We start from the raw sequence: 23,183 nt of genomic DNA on the forward strand, positions 1-23,183 counted from the left end.
TTTATTGTAAGCATATATAATAAAGCACAGCACTGTTTGGTAAAACACTGTCCTGGTGATAATTAACTCACTCCTGTGTGAACAGCAAAGCACACTGAAATCTTGAGGAACAGAGGAAGCTAAATACAGATCAGAGGTGACTACATTGATAGTCTTTGTAAAGTCCATAAATATAGGTTCTGTAGATTGACTCAAAGAAACAAATTATGCAAGGGTCTGGTGCCAGAAAATTCTCTAGTCACAAAGATAGAGTGAAGTTCACCAGGCTAGAACTACACCCATCCCCAGCCTTCTGTAGGAGTAACAGATACAGTGATCCTTCTTTCGAAGGAACAACCCCATGTGTTTAACATTTCAGGTTTTCTTAATGCTTATCTATGAGCACAAGACCTCTGTGTCTTGTACAGTTTATGGAAAGTAACTTATTTGAAGTAGTTAATCTAAACCAATGACTGTCAATCGGTGAAAGTTTTCTAGACAACAGAGATGTCCATTCTGAGAGTCAGAACCCAACAGGGAAGAGGCCACATCAGCTGACAGATTCCAGCAAAGCCAGAGCCTTTAATACAGGGGTTTAGGGTTTTTTTTGGTGGAGTTTGTTTGTTACTTTTGTCTGCTGTGGATGGACACATATAGAACTTTACTTAAAACAAGTAGATACCTGTCAAATATGGCTGGAGATGGCTCTGCAGTTAAGAGCATAGAGGGTATGGTGCACGACCCGTCTATAACTTCAATTCCCAGAATCCAGTGCCCTCTTTGACCTCTGCTGGCACCAGGCATGTAAATGATGCACATATATACAGCACATATATACATTCAGGCATGTGAGCACTCACACACACACATATATAAACATATAGATACATACACAGAAATACTTTTAAAATAAAATCTGACAGGAGTATTTCAGAGAAAGGTGGTAGTTTGTCCATTTTATGGATGAAAAGATTAAGTCTCTCTTAGGCCCTCAGAAGTATTTAATAATAAGACTGGTAATTTTAGCTTTTGCCCAAGGTTAGCAGTTACTATATCCCAATTTATTTAACCTCATATCTACCACTAATAAAACTTTCTTACTTGTCTTTTTCCCTTTTAAGATGTATTTATTTTATGTACTTGAGCGCACTGTCGCTCTCTTCCGACACACTAGAAGAGGGCATCAGATCCCATTATATATGGATGGTTGTGAGCCACCGTGTGGTTGTTGGGAATTGAACTCAGGACCTCTGGAAGAGCAGTCAGTGCTCTTAACCACTGAGCCATCTCTCCTGCCCAACTTTCTTACTTTTCAGATGGTGGCTTTTAAAACTTGGTATAAGTTTTACTACCAAATTGCTCACCTCTACCTTTGTCATACTTTTGAGTCAGGAAAGAATGTCAGAGCTTGACCCCTGTCTTAGTGTTCTATTGCTGTGGAGAGACACCATGACCACAGCAACTCTTGCAAAGGAGAGCATTTTAATTATAGCTTGCTTACAGTTTCAGAGGTTTCATCAGTTATCATCAGGGTGGGAAGCATGGTGGCATGCAGGCAACTGGAAGACTCTGAGCCTGGTGTCTCTTTGAAACGTCAGAGCCTTCCCCAGTGACACTTCCTCCAACAAAGCCACAGCTCTGAATCCTTTCAAATAATGCCACTCCCTAGTGACCACGTATTAATCTATGAGCCCGTGGGGCCATTCTCATTCACACCACCACAGCCCCATTCCTTGAGTTGGTTCCTTAATTCCTTGGTCTTGTAAAGTAGTTCTTTGAGGTCCCTTATCCCCATGTGCACGTTACTGCTACAAAGCAATGGCTTGTATCAGGCTGGATTACTTACGGGAATGTGTACCTAGACATGTCAGACAGAGCTTGGACTTCAGAGGCCATCCAAGCCTGTACTAAGATCATGCCTTTGTTACTAGTTGTGTGATTTGGAACAATTTACATGATTGTTTTTCTACTTCTGTTTCCTCATCTAAAGAAATAGGATAGACATAGTCTTGGCACATGAGTTGATTTATCTAAAATGCCAGCATTTTGAGGTATTTTGTAGCTGCCAAGCAGTCTGGCAGTCCCTGGGGCACTCCTATACTCTTGCTTGTTTTGGGTAGTGCTATCACTTTGACCATGTCATTTGACCCTTACAGGCTTTGTTTTCTCATTTATTGATGCAGGCAACGTTTCTCATAAACCTGCTATGCACTCACCCCGTGCCTGTTGAGATTCCAGTCATGCTGGACATGCTGGTTCAAGCCATTAATTCTAGCACTCGGGGAGGCAGATCCAGATGGATCTCTGTGAGTTTAAGGCCAGCCAGGACTACTTAATGAGACCTTATCTTAAAACGAACAAATAACAAAGGAGTGTCCAGTCTAGGTCGGGGCTATGGCAGTCCCATAGTAACAGTGATGTGATTGCCCAGGTGCATACAGTAAAAGCACATAGCTCATGTTAGAGGTGAGAATTGGCTTCTAAACGAAAGCTGCCTCTTGGCTGGGCAGAGTGCGTCATGCCTATGACATCAACAGTCGAGAGTAGAAACAGGAGGATCAGGAGTTCAAGGCCAGAGCCTTGGGTCCTCCAAGTTCTCTTCTGAACCCAAATAAATCAAAGTCGGTAAAGGCCTTAACCTTTAACCTCTGCCTGCAATTCCCTGGGTTTTGAATCTGGCTCATCTAAGTCCCATAAGGAAACATAGACTTCATTAGAAATGGTTGAGCCATTCCTCTTTGTGCTTTCTACCTGAGCTGAATCAGCACCACTGTGTGTGGACAGCCAGGTGACTGCTCATTTCTCTGTTTCTGCCAGGTAACTTAAGATTTTAATTGTGTTTCATATTTTTCTAACTCTTAGTGACTTGTACAGGTTTTGTATTAAATTGTGCATTTTGGGCCAGGCATAGTAGTTTAAAGGTTCCTTTGCATGCCTTTAATTTCAGCATTTAGAGGCAAGGGCAGGTGGAACTCTCCTGTGAGTTTGAGGTTAGCCTGGTCTACGTAGTTCCAGGGCAGCCAGAGCTATAGTGAGAGCCTGTCTAGGCGAGGAGAAAACCATAAATAAATATTGGCTACTTGATTTGTAGAATTGCAGATGTTGGCTGAGAGGACTAGTGAGAGCTAGATTAGATACCGTAACAGTTTAGACTGTAATAAATATGTTAGAGGTGATTCTCCACTTATGCTAATGAAGCCCAGGCTGCTGCCCGGTGTGCTCTGAAGAGTGAAGCTGATGCGTTTCAGCGGTTACCTAGGACTCAGCTGGCTTAGGCGCTGACAGGCCGAAACGTGCTCTATACAGTGGGTTTCCAGATGTGTCCTTGGGCTTCCACATTCTAAGGAAGAAACCTTTGCCTCCCGCCTGCTCTAGAGTCACAGCTGAAGTGAAGTACAACCTTACCAACACTGTGGTGTGCAGAGTCCAGGGAGAATGGAACAGCGTTCTGGAGTTCACCTACAGCAACGGAGAGACCAAGTTTGTGGACCTGGCTAAACTGGCCGTGACAAAGAAAAGAGTGAGGCCTCTGGAGAAGCAGGATCCCTTCGAATCCAGGTGTGTTGCCTCCCAGCCAGGCAGGAAGGCTGGGAGCTCTGCAGTCTAGTTAAGCCATGTCACTAAGTCACTTTACAGTTTATAGCAGCTGTGCCATCTGTAGAATGAAAGACTTGGTCTGATTTCCTCCACCCAAAAACCCTTTGCCAGTACAGCATCTTATGGTTCATAATTTTAGTATGAAAAGGTAATAGAAAAAGTTTTGTCTCCTTTATTAAAACTAACTTTGAAAGCTACCAGATGCCTGATTGGGAGGTAAAGGCACTTGGCCATGTGTGGCTGACAGCATGATCCTTTGAACCCACAAGAAAAGTAGAAAGCACCACTCCACAGGCTAACCTCTGACCTCTACATGCACCGTGCAGCTCCTTTTCCCAATGATGAGTTCAAAATTTAAAAAGCAAATTACCACTGACCAAGTCTTCTCATAATACCAAATATTTGAACTATTTGAAAACTTAAAAGTACTGTCTTTTACAACTGATTCTGTCTAAAGTCAGCTTTTCCCACTAGATTGTCTGCTTGTACCATGTAACCTATCACAGTAGACTGAATATAGAAACAGATGGATGGGTCTGCTATTAAGCCAGACATTGGAGAGACACTGCTGGATTGTATTTCATAAAATTTCTATTGAAGGGTTTTCTGCATGTGTCTTTGAGGCTATTTATCAGTAGTGTTCTTTGGAGGAAAGCTTAATTGCATCTTCAATGTATAGGGCTTTTATAGTTACCTACATGTTTTTGAGTCAGCATCTCACTGCAGTATAGCCTTGGCTGACCTGGAACTCTCAGAGATCCACTTGCCTTTGTCTCCCAAGTGCTGGGAATAAGGGTGTGAACCACCATTTGAGTCAGCTCTGCAAGTTTGTATCTTTAAGAAATTTATCAGTAGTTTATTACCTTACTCCTATGGATCTATCTAGGATATTTAGTGGCTCCCCATTCTCATTTTTTATATTAAATCCCCCCTAGCCACCCACCCTGCCCCATCAGTGCGACTAAAGACTTAATTGTATTCAACCATCTTTTGGTTTCATTAATTTCTTTTCCTTTGGTCTGTTTTTCTATTTTCTTCTTAAATGTTTTCTGTTTTTTATTGTGCTGTGTTTCTGTTTTGTTCATCATTGTTTACTCTCTTTGCCTCATAATGTTAAAGTTAACACATCAGAGACCTTTTGACACTGTGGACATGGTTCTCTTTCCCCTTACTCTGGATTCTGAGGATCCCTCTGGTCACCTGATGTGACTTTTCTGTACCTGCTCAGAGACTCAGTATTCAGGCTTAGTGGGCCAGATGGTGTCTGCAACATCTGCTTAATTCTGCCATTGTAACATGAAAACCACGAACATGGTGTAGATAAATACCTGGACACTGTTCTAAGATTTTTCTGCACAAAAAAGGCAGTGGCACAGTGTGTATGACTCCTGGTTTAGGTCATCATGGGGTTTTGTTTGTTTCCCTAAATGTTTAATGCAATATGTCTTACTTTAAAGACTGTTTTATTAGTTTCCATTACATTGTGGTTTTAAAACAGTCTGTCAGGCTGGAGAGGTGGCTCAGCGGTTAAGAGCACTGACTGCTCTTCCAAAGGACCCGAGTTCAATTCCCAGCAACCACATAGTGGCTCACAACCATCTGTAATGGAATCCACCACCCTCTTCTGCTGTGTCTGAAGACAGCAACGGTGTAGTCATATATATATATAATAAATAAATATTTAAAAAAAGAAAAGAAACAGTCTGTCTGTAGCTCAGGCAGAGAGAGCTGTCCCTTTTACCATCTCTAGCCTAAAAATCTGCCATCTATGTTTCTATGTTTTGTGTGTAAATGTGTCTTTTCTGGGTATTTTCTATATGTGGAGTCATATAACATGTGATCCTTGTGACCAGTTTCCTCCAGGTCCATCTGTTACCTAGCTTGTATCAATAGTCAATTCTTTCCTTTTAATTGCTGAATAGTATTCCATTATGTGGGTATGTCAAATCCATTCTACAATTGATACACATTACTAGATTGGGACTATGATGAATCATAAAACTGAATATTTTACCATCAGCTTTTGTGTAGACATGTTTTTCATTTTTCCTGGGTAAATATCCAGAAGTAGGATTGCTGTAGATTGCTATTTTCCAGTATACCATTTAACATTCCCACTGGCTTTGAATTATAGTTCCAGTCCCTCCACATCCCCCATCATCTATCTGTCTCCTATACTGAATCTAATAAAGTTCCCATACTATAATTTATACTTCATGTCAATCTGAAACTAATGAGGCATTAGCATGGTTTTATAGTTTATCTTCTTCTTGCATTATTTGTCTTCTCTGTGTTTAGAGGGTCTTTGTGCCATAGGCTGGCCATGAACTCTTTGTATCCTTGACCCTCTCCTCTTCAGGCTCCCACTCCCCTTATCTGGCTTTCTGTGGAGCTGGGGATGGAAGGCAGCAGCAGCACACTCTGCTAGGCAAGCCCCCAGCAGCTGAGCCACAGCCTCAGCCTTTAAAGTATCTCATGTTACTTGTGAATTCTGAAAGTCTCCTAAAAACAAAGTCGCTGTTCTTGTAGCTTGAGGAAATGCTTCTTAATTGAACTTCTCAATTTAAAAACGATCAACAGTTTAAACAGTCTGTGTCTATGCTCTCAGAACTCAGGATTGGACTGCAGATCTGACTTAGAAATGTAAATGTTGGAAATTACTGTGACTTCTAAATTATCTCTTTTGAGGAGGATGTTTGTAAAACAGGCCATTTTCATTTTAGGCGATTATGGAAAAATGTAACAGATTCTCTGAGGGAATCTGAAATTGACAAGGCCACAGAGCACAAACGTTCCCTGGAAGAACGCCAGAGAACAGAAGAAAGGCTTCGGACTGAAACAGGCACACCCTGGAAAACCAAATATTTTATTAAAGAGGTATGTCCTGCATGCATTCGGCCATGGCTCATTGTGTACCCAGTGAGAACCCTGTCTAGTTATTGTTGCATTGCTGGCTCTTGTGCATCTTTATTTTTAAAAGTAGTACAGCTAGGGCTGGGGAGATGACCCAGTCAGTCAAGCACGTCTGAAGAAGCACGAGGCCCAGTTCAGATCCCCAGAACCCTGAGAAAGCGAGTCCAGTGACTCAGAGAGCTCCAGGTTCAATGAGAGGTGGCTCAGTGGTTAAGAGCACTGACTGCTCTTCCGAAGGTCCTGAGTTCAAATCCCAGAAACCACATGGTGGCTCACAACCATCTGTACAGCTACAGAGTACTCATATACATAAAAATAAATAAATAAATCTTTAAAAAAACCACAAAGGAGAAGGCCACCGAGGTGATCCAACGCGTAAGGCACCTGCCACCAAGCCTGACGATCTGAGTTTGATCTCCAGAATCCACATGGTGGGAGAAAAGAACTCACTTCCCCAGGTTTACCTCTACCCACATGCACACAAAATTAATTAACTGATTGATTAAATGTAATTTTTAAAACTTAAATAAGCCAGGCATGGTGGTGCACGCCTTTAATCCCAGCACTCGGGAGGCAGAGGCAGGTGGATTTCTGAGTTTGAGGCCAGCCTGGTCTACAGAGTGAGTTCCAGGACACCCGGGGCTACACAGAGAAACCCTGTCTCGCAAAACCAAAAAAAAAAACAAAAAAAAGCTAGATTTATGTCTGGCTTCTACCCTCATGCAAATAACACAAATGCACATAACACACCACACACACACACAGAATCTAGAATTTAGCTTATGTGGGAGCTTTCTCGTGAGCTTTCCACAGCTTGTTCAAGTACTACAGCTTGTCCACAGCTCAGATGATGGGCGGGCACAGGGTGCAGTTGACTGTATTCGCTTCACTTTAAGGGAGACAGAAGTTTCATTGGCCATTCAGAGGAGGTGAAGTGGCTAGATACAGGGATGCTCAGAAAGAAAATCAGGGACACTTTGTGATATCTTTCTTCAAAGTATATGGGCCTCCTGCATAGAGACTTATATCAGTGACTAGAAGTGTATCTTGTGGTGCACAGTTTGCTTGACATTTGAAAACTCTGGGTTGATCACTAGAACCAAAAAGTTCAAGTACTGGACTAGAACGCAAATTACCAACAAGCAAGTCTTGGAAATAACAAAGTAAGAACATAAAACAATCTATCTCTGATACCTGGGTATGGTGGCACATGCCTGTAATCCCAGAACTCTGGAGACAAGGGCAGGTGGATCTTAAGTGTTCTAGGATACCCAGGGCTTCACAGAGAAACCGTCTAGAAAAAACAAAAATAAGACACAATGTATCTCTGGCCACTAGAACATACCACCCCTTTCATAGATTTGGAGACAGTAGTTTCGAGTTGAACTAAATGATGGAAAAAAAGAAAAAACAAAAACAATAATTTGGAGTTGGAGAGGTAACTCAGTATTCCCAAGCATTTGCTGTCTTTGCAGATGACTGGGATCAGTTCTCAGCATCCTCAAGTGGCTCACAGCTGCCTGTTCCAGGGGGGCCAATGCCCTCTGACCTCCTTGGACACCTGGACATACGGTACTCATAAATTCATATAGGCACAGACATATACACATAAATAAAAAATACTTTTTAAAAAAAATCCATAATTCAGGCTGGAGAGATGACTTGCCAGTTAAGAGCACTGACTGCCCTTGCTGAGATCCTGAGTTCAAATCCCAACAACCATATGGTGGCTTACAGCCATTCCTAACAAGATCTGATGCCCTCTTCTGGAGTGTCTGAACACAGCTGCAGTGTACTTACATATAATAAATAAATAAATCTTAAAAAAAAAAAAACTATCCTTCAGGCTGGTGACATAGCTCAGCAAGGAAAGGTTCATGCTCATGATGTTGATAATCTAAGCTTGATCTGGGATCACTCCCTCAGGCCTCTGGCCTCCATGTGTACATTGTTCCACACACATGGCCGGACACTCATATATACCCATACAATAACAATAAAAATTTAAAGTTTTTTAAAATCCAAATTCATTTTAATAATTTGTGTACTTTATTTTTCCAATCCTTTGTTTGTATACAAAGTTGTTTGTAGGAATAATAAACAACATTTTTTTAACTCCCTACTTTTTTGTTTTTTATTTTGTTCTTTTGTGGCCAGAGGGACTCACATGATCTAATGGGAGGAGAAGGACAACTTTGTGAAGTTGATTCTTTTCCTTTTACCATGTGGGTTGCAGGATGGTTGCCAGGTCTTGTGATTTTACATGCTTAGCCATCTTACCAGCTCCATCCTTATATGTTTATATGAACAAATGGACATTTGTAACTGGATTCAGAAGTATACCCAGCTTACCTTGGGTTAAAGAAATAGGTATAGCAGAACAAATTTATCTATTATTTCAAAGTAGCTCTTTGCTGAACAGGGAGCTAGCTCTGCTTTTGTTTAAAAAAAAAAAAAAAAAGTGCCAATGACAGAATTGAAAAGTAGCCCTGGGGGCTGGTGAGATGGCTCAGTGGGTAAGAGCACCCAACTGCTCTTCCAAAGGTCCAGAGTTCAAATCCCAGCAACCACATGGTGGCTCACAACCATCCGTAACAAGATCTCTTCTGGAGTGTCTGAAGACAGCTACAGTGTACTTACATATAATAAATAAATAAATCTTTAAAAAAAAAAAAAAAGAAAAGAAAAGTAGCCCTGATTCATGCATTCATTCACTCATTCATTTTTGCTTTTCTTTTTTTAAAGATCTATTTATTTATATATTTTATGTATGTGGGTCTTTTGTCTGCATGTACACCTGCACACCAGAAGACAGCATCAGACATTTGTGAACTGCCATGTGAGTGCTGGGAATTGAACTCAGGACCTTCAGAAGAGCAAGCAGCAAGTTCTCTTAACCACTGAGCCTTTTCTTTTTTTTGAGACAGGGTGTCTCCTTGTATACCTAGCTAGAACTCTTTATATCAACCAGGCTAGCCTAGAACACAGAGAGATCTTCTTGCATCTGCATCTGCCTCTGTCTCCCAAGTGCTTGGCTTAAAGCTTGTACTACCATGCCTAGTAGCACCCTGACATTGTTGCTACTGATACGATAAGTGTCTTCGAGTTTTATTGCTGTGAAGAGACTCCATAGCAACTCCTAAAACGGAAACCATTGAGTTGGGACTGACTTACCGGTTCCAAGGTTTAAGTCCATTATTGTCATGTCAGGAGGCATGATGGTTTGCTGGCAGTCATGGTGCTGGCAAGTAGCTGAGAGGTCTGCATCCTGAGCTGAAGGCAGCAGGAAGAGAGGATGACAGTGATCCTGGCTTGAGGTCCTGAAACCTCAAACCCACCCCCAGTGACAGACTTCCTCCATGTCTACTCCAGCAAGGCCACACCTCCCTATAGTGCCATTGCCTATGAGCCTATGGAAAACATTTTCATTCAAACCACCTCAACATGTAAACATCTCACTTAGGTGAGTTATTGAGAGCCTATTCATAAGAGTAGACTTGAAGATTTATTTCACATGTGTCAGTGTTTATCTGAATGTGTATGTGCACAATGTGCCTGGTGCCTGCAGAAGCCAGAAGAGGGTGCCAGGTCTCCTTGAAGTGGAGTCACAGTTGTGAAACTAAACCGGGTCCTCTGCAAGAGCAGCAGGTGCTCTCAACTGTTAAGCCTCCTGCCTGCAGCCCTGGTTGATGTAAAGAGTTCCAGGTAGGAATGCAAAGTGAGACCCTGTCTCAGAGAAGAAAAGGAGAGAAAAGGCTGGAGAGATGGCTCAGTGTGCCACTTTTTATCTTTTAAATCCCCACGTGCTGTGATGGTAGACAGGTGAAAAAAATAAGTGTAATGAAATAATGGGATTGCTTTGGTAGAACCTAGAAGTTCTTTGGTAACTGCCTCTGGGATCATAGTTTAGCATGCAAGTTTAAATCTGGGTCCCTTTGAGGGTGCTGGCACACAAGTACATCAGACAGGGTAGAATGTCTGATGTTAATGCCCTCCCTTGTTCTGTGTGCGACTGCATGGGGCCATGTGCCATTACATGCGAGAGCACTGCAGGGTACAAGGGTACCAGTGTGGCTGAGGGTGGTCACAGCATATCACAGATGCTTCCTCAATATCTAAAGTTAGAATTTTTACTTCCCCCAGCCTGTTTCCTTTCTGCTAGACTCAAACTCAGTCCTCCTGCCTCAGCCTATAAGTGCTGAGAATATAGATGTGTGCCACCTACTGAGCGCAAACCCTCTGGGTTTTGTCTATAAAGTAAGATAATTGACTGGCACATCATTTTTATATGATTGTATAATGTGGTTAGCCGACAAAGAGCAGTGTAGCTGCCGAGGTCTGTAGACCAGATAATTTCATATAATAAACAGCCCAGTTGTTGGCTGTTGTTAAAGACATGAAGGGAGAGCGGAGAGATGGCTCAGCGGTTAAGAGCATTGACTGCTCTTCCAGAGGTCCTGAGTTCAAATTCCAGCAACCACATGGTGGCTCACAACCATCTGTATTGGGATCTGATGTCCTCTTACAGTGTGTCCGAAGACAGCCTCAGTGTACTCATATACATAAAATAATAAAATAAAATCTTTAAAAAAAAAAGACATGAAGGGAGACCCCATTTAAAACAGTGGCAGCTGAGAGCAGAGAGTAACTCAGGTCTGAATTTGAGGCTAACAAGTGGGGATTTCTAGGTACAAGGCAAACGAAAAGAATGGGTGAGAATGACTGGGGGTTGGCTAGTATTGGGTGTAGGAGAAGGAGTTGGATTTTAAGTTTGGTAGATTCACATAGCTAGTCCTTAGGATTCATTGGTAAGACAAGGTCACATGAAGACAAAGCTTACTCAAGACAGCCTGAAGGAGCCTGACTGATTTAGTTAAATTCTGACTAAATTAAAGAGACTGAGAGCATAAAGGCAGAGTTCAAGGCTAACCCTTTGCACACTGGCCTGCAGGCCTCATCACCCTCACCTTGCCCACCACATTCCTGCTCTGTGTGTAGCATTCTGCATGTCTACATTTCTGCCACAGCTCTTTCCTCCTTCTGCTCTTTGGTGTTGACTTCATGAACATTTCCTTGTACTCTGCCTCCGTCTGCAGCACCTTGGCAGATGGTTTAATTGCTAGAAGTGGCCTCTGCAAACTTACATGTCCAAGAGTCACACACTAAATTTCCACATACCATGGTCACTGTCCTTGCCTCTGGGACAGAATACCTGACAAGCCACTGAAGAGGGGAGGATCCTGGCTTATGCTTCAGGGGGTATAGTCTGTTTTGGTGGCAGGCTGGGGCCTGCTGGGAGCCTGAGGAAGCTGGTTGTCACCTTGGCAGTCAGGTCCATAGGAGGCAGAGCTGGGCAAATCCTCCCAGGATCCAGCAATCCCCTACCTCCTAAACATACCCACAGTAGGGAACAGTTCACATGCAAACCATAGCTAACATCCCCCTCATCTGAGGTCTCAAGCGAGGAGGCTGGGGAACTCCATGTTGCTGTTGGTTCTGGTTGGGTTCTGAATGGGAGATGCTGGCAGGATGGTGCTCTGACTCCCTTTCCACTTGTTTCAGGGAGATGGCTGGGTGTATCACAAACCTCTGTGGAAAGGAATTCCATCACAACCAGCAGAGTGACACACGCTTTCTAAGACTGGACAAACGAGGTTCTCCTCTGTGTACCCCAAGCCCTCTCAGATGGAGTCGTTGCACTGAGTGACCTGTTTGCTAATAACTGTACAGCCTGAACACGAATGTCCCTACTGAGCCCATCCCCCTGCAGCAAGACCAAAGTGTTAAGGACAGCCGATGGGCCTCCAGCCTGCTCCCCAACACGAGCAGTGCCATCTCAGAGCCTTCCACCTACCGGTTCCTGCATCATCTGATCTGATCTGAACGCTGCTCAAGCCTCTGGTGTTTTCGGGGGCAACAGATAACAGCAGAGAGAGCTCAATGACTTTGGTTCCTTTGTAGTAAGATGTAAGGTCTCTTGCAGCATCTGTTTTGCTTTCTGTCCATAGCTGAAGTACTCACTGCTCTTGTCAGCCAGCAAGAGGAAAAGGAGTGTGACCTTCAAGTGGGTTCAGCCGCTGTGCCTGAAGTCAGTGTTCACACATCACTGGGCTGTCATACCAAGGCCTCTCTCCTCTGGAGGCCATGCCTGTGTCTGAGGAGGGCCGTCAGTGCTCTGTTGGAACTCTTTTAAAAGTGTATTTATAATTAGAATTGTAACCATGGAGGAATTTTTTTCTTCTGAGCATTTTAATATACTTGAAAACAACATTGACTTGAAAAATTTCAGAACATTTTTCAATACCTAGTTTTATTAAATATTACACTTAAGAGACAATTTTTTAAAATGTGTTCATGTCCATATGAGATTTTGGGCTTTCTCAAGAACTAAGGCATTAAAAAAAAATAGAAAATATTAAGAACAAAACTGTTACTTTTCCTTGCCTATTTTCACTTGTAGGTTCATATTCAGTATTATGTGCTATCCTGAGCAAGTTCGCTTTATCTGACCTCTGTTCACTCAAAAGTTAAAACTTCAACCTGTTCATGTCTGTCAGTAATTCAATTATGTCTGTGGCTGAGTACACGAAACATATGGTTTTATTTTATTTTTCAAGGAAATGTAAACACTGAAGAAAGGGTATGAACTAAAAAGCAGGAATCTGCATTCAGGTAAAAATTGGTTTTTTATAGGTATTTTATTGGGGTTGAAGAATTGCTGGCGATGAACAGAATCGTGCTAATTATGGTTTTCATTTATTCAAGTATTTGCTGAGCACCCACTCGTGGTGCTGACTCTTGTTACTGCGAGCTACCTTACTGTCCAGAGTGGTGCCTTACCCTGCTCCTGCCCATGTGGTCTTCCAGTCAGTGTGCAAATGCACCTGTCGCTCTCTCGTAGGCCGTGCCAGGCGGCTGCGGCTGCGCTCTGAGAAACCGTTCTCTTAGTAGGGTTCATAGGATGAAAACAGCGACAATGATTTTTCAGCAAATTGTAAATTAAAAGAATTGGTCTGTGTACAACCATTTTAATGATTCCGTTTTCATTTTTGCTGTGAAGTGCACTGAAAAAAAAAAATCTCAAAATGAGCTGTCGTTCATGTGTTGGGAAAATTGAAAAACAATAAAAATAGAGACCAGCAGTGTTGGCGTCTCTTTCATAAATGGAGAGAAGGGTTTGTATTGGTGACATACACCTCAACCCAAAGCTGTCTCCAACTGACAGCCACTCGCAAGTGAAAAATTAATTCTAATCCCCTAGGGGCCTGTTCATCTGCACCCACACCTCCAGAGCCAGCTCCACTGTGTTGCCTAAGCAAGGCCCGCTGTACTGAGAGGAATGCTGCAGCCCATGAGGGACAGGGACAGGTCACCCACTCTCATGACCCCAGGGTCAGCTCTCCCATCCCTCTCTCGATCATACCCTCAGGGACAACTCACTCGTGCCCCCCTCTACTCTCCACCATCAGGGCCAGCTCTACTGTGCTGGTCAGACATGATGTAGGGCCTGCATTCCTGAGTGTTGCAGCCACCGAGTGGCAGGGCTACTTCTCCCACTGTCATGACCCTGAGGCCAGCTTTCCTGACCACCACAGGTGTTAAGGGGCGAGGTAGAGAAGCCATTACCCCTGAACCAACACTCACAGGAGATGAGTTTCAGAGACCAGCTCTCCCATGGTCTCATCCTTGGAGCTGGTACACCTAGCCTCCACTACCAGGGGAGGTGCACAGCGTACTCCCAAGGGCCGGAGCTGGTAAAAAAAAAAAAATGGGGCCAGCTCTCCAGAGTGTTGCACAGTCCCTGGATATCCTACCAGGAACATCTCCATGTTGTCTACTGGTGGTAATATGAGCCTTGAACATTGGCAACAGTCCCTGCCACTAGCCACAGACGCAGACATGGCCCTCAGTAGCATCTGGGCCTGGCCTCGCCATGGACCCGGGTGATGGGGCTCACCATGCACAACAGGCTTGAGTTTCCAGTTCCAACTCTCATGATAACGCTCAAGCTGCTCCATCTCCTTCTCTCCCATCTGCCCACCACATTCTTGCACATTGTGGTGGCTCCCGATACAAGATGGCCACTCAGCTGGCTGGTCCCTGGGTGACATCATTCATCTGTGTTGCGTGATATGACAGCAAGCAGGTGTCTGGCCTGCCTGTGCAGGAGGGCAGGTCTGTTGGTGGCATGAGAGTCCACAAGTCTCTGTCTTCCTGCTTCTGTACTGAACGGCCTAGATTGGACTGGATTGGATTTTTGAGTCCTAGGCATAAAGCAACTTTGGCCACCAAGCCAGGCATCAAGCTAGGAGGACAGCCATCTGCTCTGCTCCTGACTGATATAAGAACACCAACAACAACAGTGTCTCTTTGCCCATTGCCAGGGTATTTAATGAGCTTTTAATTGTTTATGTATGTCTGTGGAGCTTCATGTGCACATTGTGGAGGCGTGTTGGATCCCTAGAACCAGTTACAGGCAGTTAGTCATAAGCCTCTTGACTTTAGTCCCCTGGAAGAGCAGGAAGTGCTCTTCACCCCTGAGCTATCTCACCAGCACCAACATTTAATGTGTTTTTAAGGGCACTATTTTTAACTATTAATACAGAAACAAGAATGCTTGGAGTGTACTATGGAATCCAAGACATACTTTCATTTACCTTTCTATACCTTTAGAGAACCCTAACTAGCATGCTCACTAAATAAAATAAAAATGCAATTAACTAGGGTATGGGCATAGGCCTCCAATCCCAGTACTTGTGAAACTGAAGCGGGGGCATCTCAAGTTTGAGACAGTCTGGACTTACAACTGGACAATCTCCATTTTCTCTCTGGGACCTACTTACATGGTGGAAGAGAGAAATGACACCTGTAAGCTGTCCTCTGACCTCTGCGCAAAGTCAAGAAGCTGGAAGCCTCATGCTGGAGGGACCAGTGATGCAGCCCCAGCAATGCCCCGAGGGCCTAGCAGGTCCTGGAGGGTTGCTGGTGTGAATCCACATCCAAAGTTCAGAGGAGTCTTGGGCCTTGACAGCAACCAAACTGCACCAGTTGAAGATGAATGAGGTTAGTATCTTAGTCACTGTTCTATTGCTATGGAGGGACACCATGACCTAGGCAGCTATTATGAAAGAAAACATTTTAGTTGGGAGCTTGCTTACAGTTTCAGGTTTAGTCCAGTATCATGGTGGGGAGCACCAAGGAGCAAGCAGGCACTGGAGCAGTAGTTGAGAGCTACATCCTGATCCATAGGCAGAGAGAGAAAAAGAGAGAGAGAGAGAGAGAGGCTTTTATTTTAAAGATTTATTTATATGTAAGTATATTGTGGCTGTCTTCAGACACCCCAGAAGAGAGCATCAGATCTCATTACGGATGGTTGTGAGCCACCATGTGGTTGCTGAGATTTGAACTCAGGATCTCTGAAAGAAGAGTCAGTGCTGTTAACCGCTGAGCTCCAGCCTGACATGGGCTTTTAGACCTCAGCTCACCCCCAGTGACACACTTCCTCCAACAAGGCCATGCCTCCCAATCCTTTTCAAATAGTGCCATTCAAAATATGAGCTTTGGGGGCCATTCTTACTCAAACCACCACGGCTGGCAGGCATGTGTGCAAATGAACATCTGTTTACTGTCTTTCATTCTGCCCGGGCCCCATCTCACTGGATGGTGCTGGCCACATGAGAATAGGTCTTCACTGACCTACATGCCAGCCATCTCTGGAAATGCCCTCACAAATCTAGGCATCAGTCCAGCCAATGAATGATCAGGCAGAATCCCAGAAATCCAACCTGCAGTGCTCCCCCAGTGGGGGAGTGGGGGGGGGGATCCCAACTGAGTGAAAGAGAAGATAGGTTTTTTTGGTTTTGGTTTTTGTTCTTGTTTTTTTGAGACAGGGTTTCTCTGTGTAGCCCTGGCTGTCCTGGAACTCACTTTGTAGACCAGGCTGGCCTCGAACTCAGAAATCCTCCTGCCTCTACCTCCCGAGTGCTGGGATTAAAGGTGTGTGCCACCACGCCCGGCTGAGAAGATAGTTTTAATTTCCCAGAATGGAATGGTATAACTCTAATTTCAAATTCCATAGATACCCTGAGACAGGCTGACTCCATGACAGGCTTCAAATTGGCAGTCCAGGAGACTAAGCCTAAGACCTGGGCAAGTCCAGGCAAGCTCAGGAAAGTCAGTTACTAGAAAAAAAAACCCGGGCTTCAGGCAGCTAGTCAGAAACTGCCCTGCTATCAGAAGCTACCCTGCCACCTTGCCTGAGGCAAGGACAATGAGTCAGCAGCAGTTTCCAGACTTCCTCAGCAACAGTTTCCAGCCTCCATGCGCCGGTAATGGACTCTTCCTAGAGATGGAGCAAGATAAAGGTCACCTACTCCCAAATCCCCTAATGTGCTTTAAATTAGGCCTGTGAGCTCACTTGGTTGTCTCTCTAGCTTGGTAATGGGAGAGCCCAGCATGCTGGACTTCTGCAGAATAAAATACTCTTTGTATTTATATACTTGTTGTAAGAGTCCAGGGTATCATTCTTTGGTGAATCATAGGCTCTTATATTGACCCTTACAAACCTACAGATTAAGGGGAAAATAAAAGCCAAAACCAAAGCACATCACTGGAGAAGTAGCTGAGAGCTACAACCTGATCAGATATTGAAAAAGTATAACGTAAAAACAAAATTCTAGGCCTTTAGGCCCTGACTTGGGAATGTGGCCTTTGTGACTCAATGCTCCAAGGTATGCTAATCATAAAACAGATAGCGACATTCCTCCACCCACCTGCTTCCTGGGTTCAAAGAGTGTTCATTCAAAGAATGTGCTATTGTTAGGGGCTCTTAGAAACTGTCTTGAGAGATAACCTGAACAATTACCAGGTATTCCTTGTGACCCTTGTGACTTTGCACTTCCTTGTGCCTCTTAACTGGTATCTTTGGTATTTTCCAACAATGCCCTCCCCACTTCCTTGAGTTGTGGTTTCTTCCTTTAAATACCCCCTTACCCAGCTACTCGGGGCGCCATGGTCCTCTACCCCTGAGTGGTGTATGACCGTGGGCCCGAGAGTGCTCTTGAATAAAAATCCTCTTGCAGTTTGCAGCAAGACCGTTTCTTTTTTTATTTTATTTTATTTTTTTTTAAGATTTATTTATTTATTATATGTAAGTACACTGTAGCTGTCTTCAGACACTCCAGAAGAGGGCACCAGATCTCGTTACGGATGGTTGTGAGCCACCATGTGGTTGCTGGGATTTGAACTCTGGACCTTCGGAAGAACAGTCGGGTGCTCTTACCCACTGAGCCATCTCACCAGCCCGCAAGACCGTTTCTTGTGGGTGATTTGGGGTGTCGCCTCTCCTGAGTCAGAACGTGGGGGAGTCCTCACGTTGTGGGTCTTTCAATATCAAAGTCCTGGTCCTAGGAGGTTTTTGTAGAGACTGACAAACTTGCTCTTACGTTTATGTGAAAGTAGAAAGATCTAAAACAACCAAACAGTGCTGAAGGACAGAGTTGGAAGTCTCACTACCTGACTACCTGACATATATGACAAAGTACCGGGAAGCCTTTGTAATGAAGAGACCCTAATAATCGGAGCCAGTTACTTGGTGTTCTTTTGAGGTTGGTGAACACTTCCTGATACAACATCACCATGCTTCGTGCCATGATAATAATGTACTGTGAACCTCTGGGACTCTAAGCAAGCCCTGATTAAATGCTGCCTTTTTAAAGATTTGCCATGGTCATGGTGTCTCTTCACAGCAATAGAACACTGACCAAGACAACATAGATACATACATACATACATAGATACATACATACATACATACATATGTAAGTAGGTCAATCTTTTAAAAATAAATACAATTTAATTTTTTTTTTTGTTTTTTTTTTTTTTTTGTTTTTCGAGACAGGGTTTCTCTGTATAGCCCTGGCTGTCCTGGAACTCACTTTGTAGACCAGGCTGGCCTCGAACTCAGAAATCCGCCTGCCTCTGCCTCCCGAGTGCTGGGATTAAAGGTGTGTGCCACCACGCCCTGCACAATTTAATTTTATCTTGTGCTGACGTCTTACAGCCTATTAAACACTTCATGGAGATTTTCTGAAGATTCCAGTTTTCTACATAGACGACCGAGTAGTTTTACTCTCCTTAGCCAATCTTTTGTTGGCTTGTTTGTTTGTTTGTTTGTTTTTATAGACAGGGTTTGTCTGTATAACAAATCCCTGGCTTTGTTGGAACTTGCTCTGTAGTCCAGACTGGGCTCCCACTCATAGAGATCTGTCTGCCTCTGCCTCCTGAGTGGTGGTAGGAATACGAGTGTGTGCCACTCCTGCCACCTGGCTGTTGACTTTTGTTGTTGTTGTTGTTGTTGTGTGTATGAGAGACAGACACAGACTCAGAGATAGGATCTCGAGTGCCCATGTTGGCCCTGGACTTCCCATCTTCTATATATATATATATATATAGCACTGTGATCTCCAAGTGCTGGGATTACTGGCATTTGCCGCCATGCCTAGCTTTCCCAGAGCTTCCCATTACCCTGAAGGCAACCACTCTGCAATCAATCACAGATTGTTTTCTGTGAACTTAGTGTGATGAAATCATACAGAATGTACAGTTTTGTTTTCTGTGTTAGGTGGGATCCTGGTTAAGTAATGTTCTGAGTCTAGTGCTTGTCCCTCTTGGCTGGTTTCAAGCCGAGCTACTGATGACTTCCATTCATGTTAATTAATGGTGATTGTATCTATGAAATGTCATTACAAAAGGCTAAGCATGCAAGCAGAAAGTTGCAAATCTCTGCCTGGAACTCCTTTCTGGGACTCAGGACAAGCTTCTGGCTATAAAGTCTGGCCCATACAGATTTTCTAGCTTTCTAAAACTTTATTTAAATTCATTGGCAAAAATAGCTATAATACTCATGAGAGTAAATATCTCTGTTTAGCTAAATGTGCCATATTTATTCTGCCTAGAGCCCCTCCCTCTGAACTTGGTGTTTAAATAGCTTCCTTTGAACTACAAAGTCCCAATAACCAGACTGTAAAGCTATTAGCTGACTAGCGGGGTGTATTTCTAAGACCAAATAATTTTATTTCTAGGAAAATCGTTTCATAATTGGCTCAAAGATTAGAAGGCAAGAGACTGCAGATTAGAAACCAAAGGATGGTCTGCTTCTGATTGTACCCTATATATTGGACCTCTGTCCCACGTTTATTTTTTTCTGAAAGCCTAATTAAAACTTAAAAGAGAAGGGAATTGAAGTTAGCCAGGCACGGGGGACACATATGTAATGCCAGCACTTGTGAGGTGGAAGCAGGAAGATCAGAAAGGAGTTCTAAGTCATCCTCTGCTCCATGGTTCAAGATACAAACCAATCAACACCAAGAAGACCAAATGAGCCGGGCGTGGTAGCGCATGCCTTTAATCCCAGCACTCGGGAGGCAGAGGCAGGCGGATTTCTGAGTTCGAGGCCAGCCTGGTCTACAGAGTGAGTTCCAGGACAGCCAGGGCTACACAAAGAAACCTTGTCTCAAAAAACAAAAAGCAAAAAGAAGACCAAGTGAGAGAGACCCAGGGAGACAGACACAGCTCTCCTCCCTCCCACGACTAGGTGACTTTCCTCATTGAGAAAAGGTATTTGAAGGATTTTTCTTTTTTCAATACTGGGAATAGAGCCCAGGCCCTTGCACAATCAAGGCAAGCTCTCTACCACAGAACTGTAACAGCCCAGGAAAAACTTAGCCCAGGAGCTATAGCACTGTGATAGACCACTTGCCACAAATAGACCCATAGACCCTGGGTTCAACCCCCAGCGCTGTACAAAGAAAGAACAAGAAAAGCTGTCCAGCAGTACTTGAATCCATTTTCTCCTGGAAAAAGATTCCCAGCACAGAAGGTGCAGAAGTCAAAAAGGCCTTGTGCACACAGATGTTGGGAGTTGGTTCTATTGCTTTGTCTTAATTTGGTTCCCAAAAGTCGTGTTTCCAGACTCTCAGTGTCCCTGCCCTCAGCTGGCTTTGATTGATAATAAAGAATACAGCCGGGGGCTGGGCAGGGAGACAGAGGTGGGACTTTTAGATTGCACAGGCAAGGGACTGAGGAAGAGAAGGGAGAGAGGAGAGAATCGCCATGACTAGGAGGCAGTGGGGTAAGATATAAGAGCTGCAAGAGAGAAACCATCTGGAAAGAGCCCTAGAGTCTGGGAACTTGAACTTAATTTCACCTTATGATCAAACGGAGTCTGAAAACAAAATGGCAGCACGTAGGATAGGTCTCATTTGTTTGATCCCAATAGATGTAGGTCAGACTCCAACTTGTCTTGGCCCAGCACTGGTTACCAAAATCAGACTAATGTGAAAGCCAGTTACGTTTTAAGGTTTAATTACTGTGCCTGAAAGAGCCATGAACAAAAATGTCTCACCTATGAGCCCCTCCCCAAGGATAGACACTTCCCTAGACGCTGGAGCCTACTGTATATGGGTGGCAACGAGCCACATGTTTTTGCTCCCCTAAACAAGTTTATTTGATCACACTAGATGTGCTTGATCACGTGTAGTCAGGAGGTACTCAGGCATGAAAGATGTAGGGAGGCACACTTGCCTCTGATTGGCTGTGACGGGAAATATGGGAGCCTCATGTGTTTCCCTTTACAAGCCTCTGCAGAATCCCTGAATGGACCTCGCCAGTATCCGTCATCCTTGCCAGTATTTAATTAAAGCTTGCTTCAAATGTGGCTCAGAAATCATGGTACTGGTCTTTTTCTGAGATTCTCAGGTTTAACATTGTTCCAAGTTTCATTCTTATCTCACCCTGATGGTCTTTTCCTGCCTGCTGTAAAGCCTGCAGGGGACCCTCCCATAGAAGTAACAAGTGAAAGCTTCCAAGTGGGGTCACTCATGTGGCCCCACTCTGAAACAGCACCAGTATGGCGGGCCCAAAGCTCCCCTAGCCTCTTTTCCCATCCATTTCCTATTTGTGCACTCGTACATGGGGTGGGTTATAAAAACATGCAGCACCGTCCTTGCCTCCTTTCCCTCCCTGAACCCTGCTCTGCACAGGGAGTCAGAGCAGAGGCCGAGTCTATGAACCTCTTTTGGATCCTGGTTTCCAGTGGGGGAAAATCCAAACCCACTCTGGGGCTTGTGAAGCCATTGCTTACAGCCAGAATCACCTCCTCCAGACGAAGCGTTCCTTCCCTACAGGAAGCCTTTCTCTGAATAAGGCAGGGCTTTTCCGGAATAGACTTCTAGGCAGAGAGGTTCTACCCAGTGTGGTAGTGGCACTCAACCTGTTTTTCTGGCACTCAACCTGTTTTTCCAGCACTCAGTAGTGGAGGATAGAGGTCTGATTCGTTTTAGTTTATTATTATTATTATTATTATATTTAAGTGTTTATTTATTTAGTGACAGGGTGTCTCTATGTAGCCCAGGCTGTCCTGGATCTCACTATATAGCTAGCCTCTACTCAGAGATCCTCCTGTCTCGGCTTCCCAAGTTCTGGAATTAAAATCATGCACTGCCACCACCACCAGACTAGCTTTTATTTATTTATTTGTTTATTTACTTTTTAATTTTTTTTTTTTTTTTTTTTTTTTGTTTTTCAAGACAGGGTTTCTCTAGATAGCCCTGGCCTGGAACTCACTCTGTAGACCAGGCTAGCCTAGAACTCAGAAATTCGCCTGCCTCTGCCTCCCAAGTGCTGGGAGGCAAAAAACCAACCAAACAAAAAAGTCTTCTGATTTAAAAACATGTTTTCTGGGAGTTTGCCAGACTTAACTAATCCCTGGCGAACAATAAAATACCTAAATACAAAAATAGTCCAGGCTCTGTAAGGAAGGAACAGGGAAAGGATAGGAGAGGGGTCCCTGCATTAAAGAAGTCCAAAGTCTAGTTGGAGGAAGCTGGATTTAGAACAAATTATTGTAAAATAACAAGAGAAAGTGCTTTGAGCATGAATGGAACTTTGCCACCAACCCAGGGAGAAAACTCCAGGAGGAAGAAATTGTGCTTCACAACTCAGAAAAGGATGTTTGGCAAGAAAGATCAGTTTTGGTCCGAGACCGGGTTTTGTACAAAAATACCAATCCAAAGGTCCCATATTTAGGCTACAGTCAGTGAGCATTCCTCTTCAGGTCACCACAGGGAATCTTGCCAAGGGGTAGGTTCAGGAAATTACAAGAGACTTGTAGAAAATTACCGGGTCGCCAATGATTTAGCGTCTAAAGTTTAAACACTTACAACGGCGCTCTCCAGCCTGCTTCAGCCATCTTACTCTCAAATCCTTAAGCGTTATCTTTTGCTGAGTGTGTTACTCAACTCTCTAAAAGTTAATAATTGATGCTGCTCTGGTCTTTGCGAGGGGAAACGGAATGGTGAATGCAAGGTAAGGGCGATGGTCACAAGACAACCCTCCCTTTCTTTTGAATGACACAATTACTTGAGGGGATCGCCAATCTGAGTGGCTTCTGCACTTCTTGAGTTCACTTGACTTTAGTTTCTTTATGCCTTCACCGGCTCTCCCAGATTACCAGTTTTGTAGCCGACCCTCTGTAGACGCCCTAGCTTTCCCCTCTACCTCCCTCGGTAGCAGGTCTTGGCTAGTGGTCCAGCGTTCTGGGGTCTCCGCTGCCTAGGAGGAGTTTCTGTGGGCAGGGGCGGGACTACCAAGAGCGCAGGGCGGAGCTACCACAAGCAGAGGGCGGGGCGGCTGGA

At 44.0% G+C, this 23,183-nt stretch overlaps 1 protein-coding gene across 3 annotated transcripts in view; it reads left to right on the plus strand.

The window, feature by feature from the left end:
- Osbpl11 (oxysterol binding protein like 11) overlaps window positions 1-13,631 on the plus strand; it is a 74,832-nt gene extending 61,201 nt beyond the window's left edge. For all 3 annotated transcript variants that reach the window (XM_021184876.2, XM_029470390.2, XM_021184875.3), the window contains exons 11-13: window positions 3,355-3,537; window positions 6,300-6,453; window positions 12,052-13,631. In XM_021184876.2, coding sequence (XP_021040535.1) covers window positions 3,355-3,537; window positions 6,300-6,453; window positions 12,052-12,114 — 400 coding nt within the window. In that variant the 3' untranslated portion in view covers window positions 12,115-13,631. The remainder of the gene's footprint in view (window positions 1-3,354; window positions 3,538-6,299; window positions 6,454-12,051) is intronic.
- The last annotated feature ends 9,552 nt before the right edge of the window (window positions 13,632-23,183 follow it).

The sequence above is a fragment of the Mus caroli genome, unplaced genomic scaffold (assembly GCF_978045245.1).
Source record: "Mus caroli unplaced genomic scaffold, Mus_caroli_1 scaffold_17, whole genome shotgun sequence".
Classification (NCBI taxonomy): domain Eukaryota; kingdom Metazoa; phylum Chordata; class Mammalia; order Rodentia; family Muridae; genus Mus; species Mus caroli.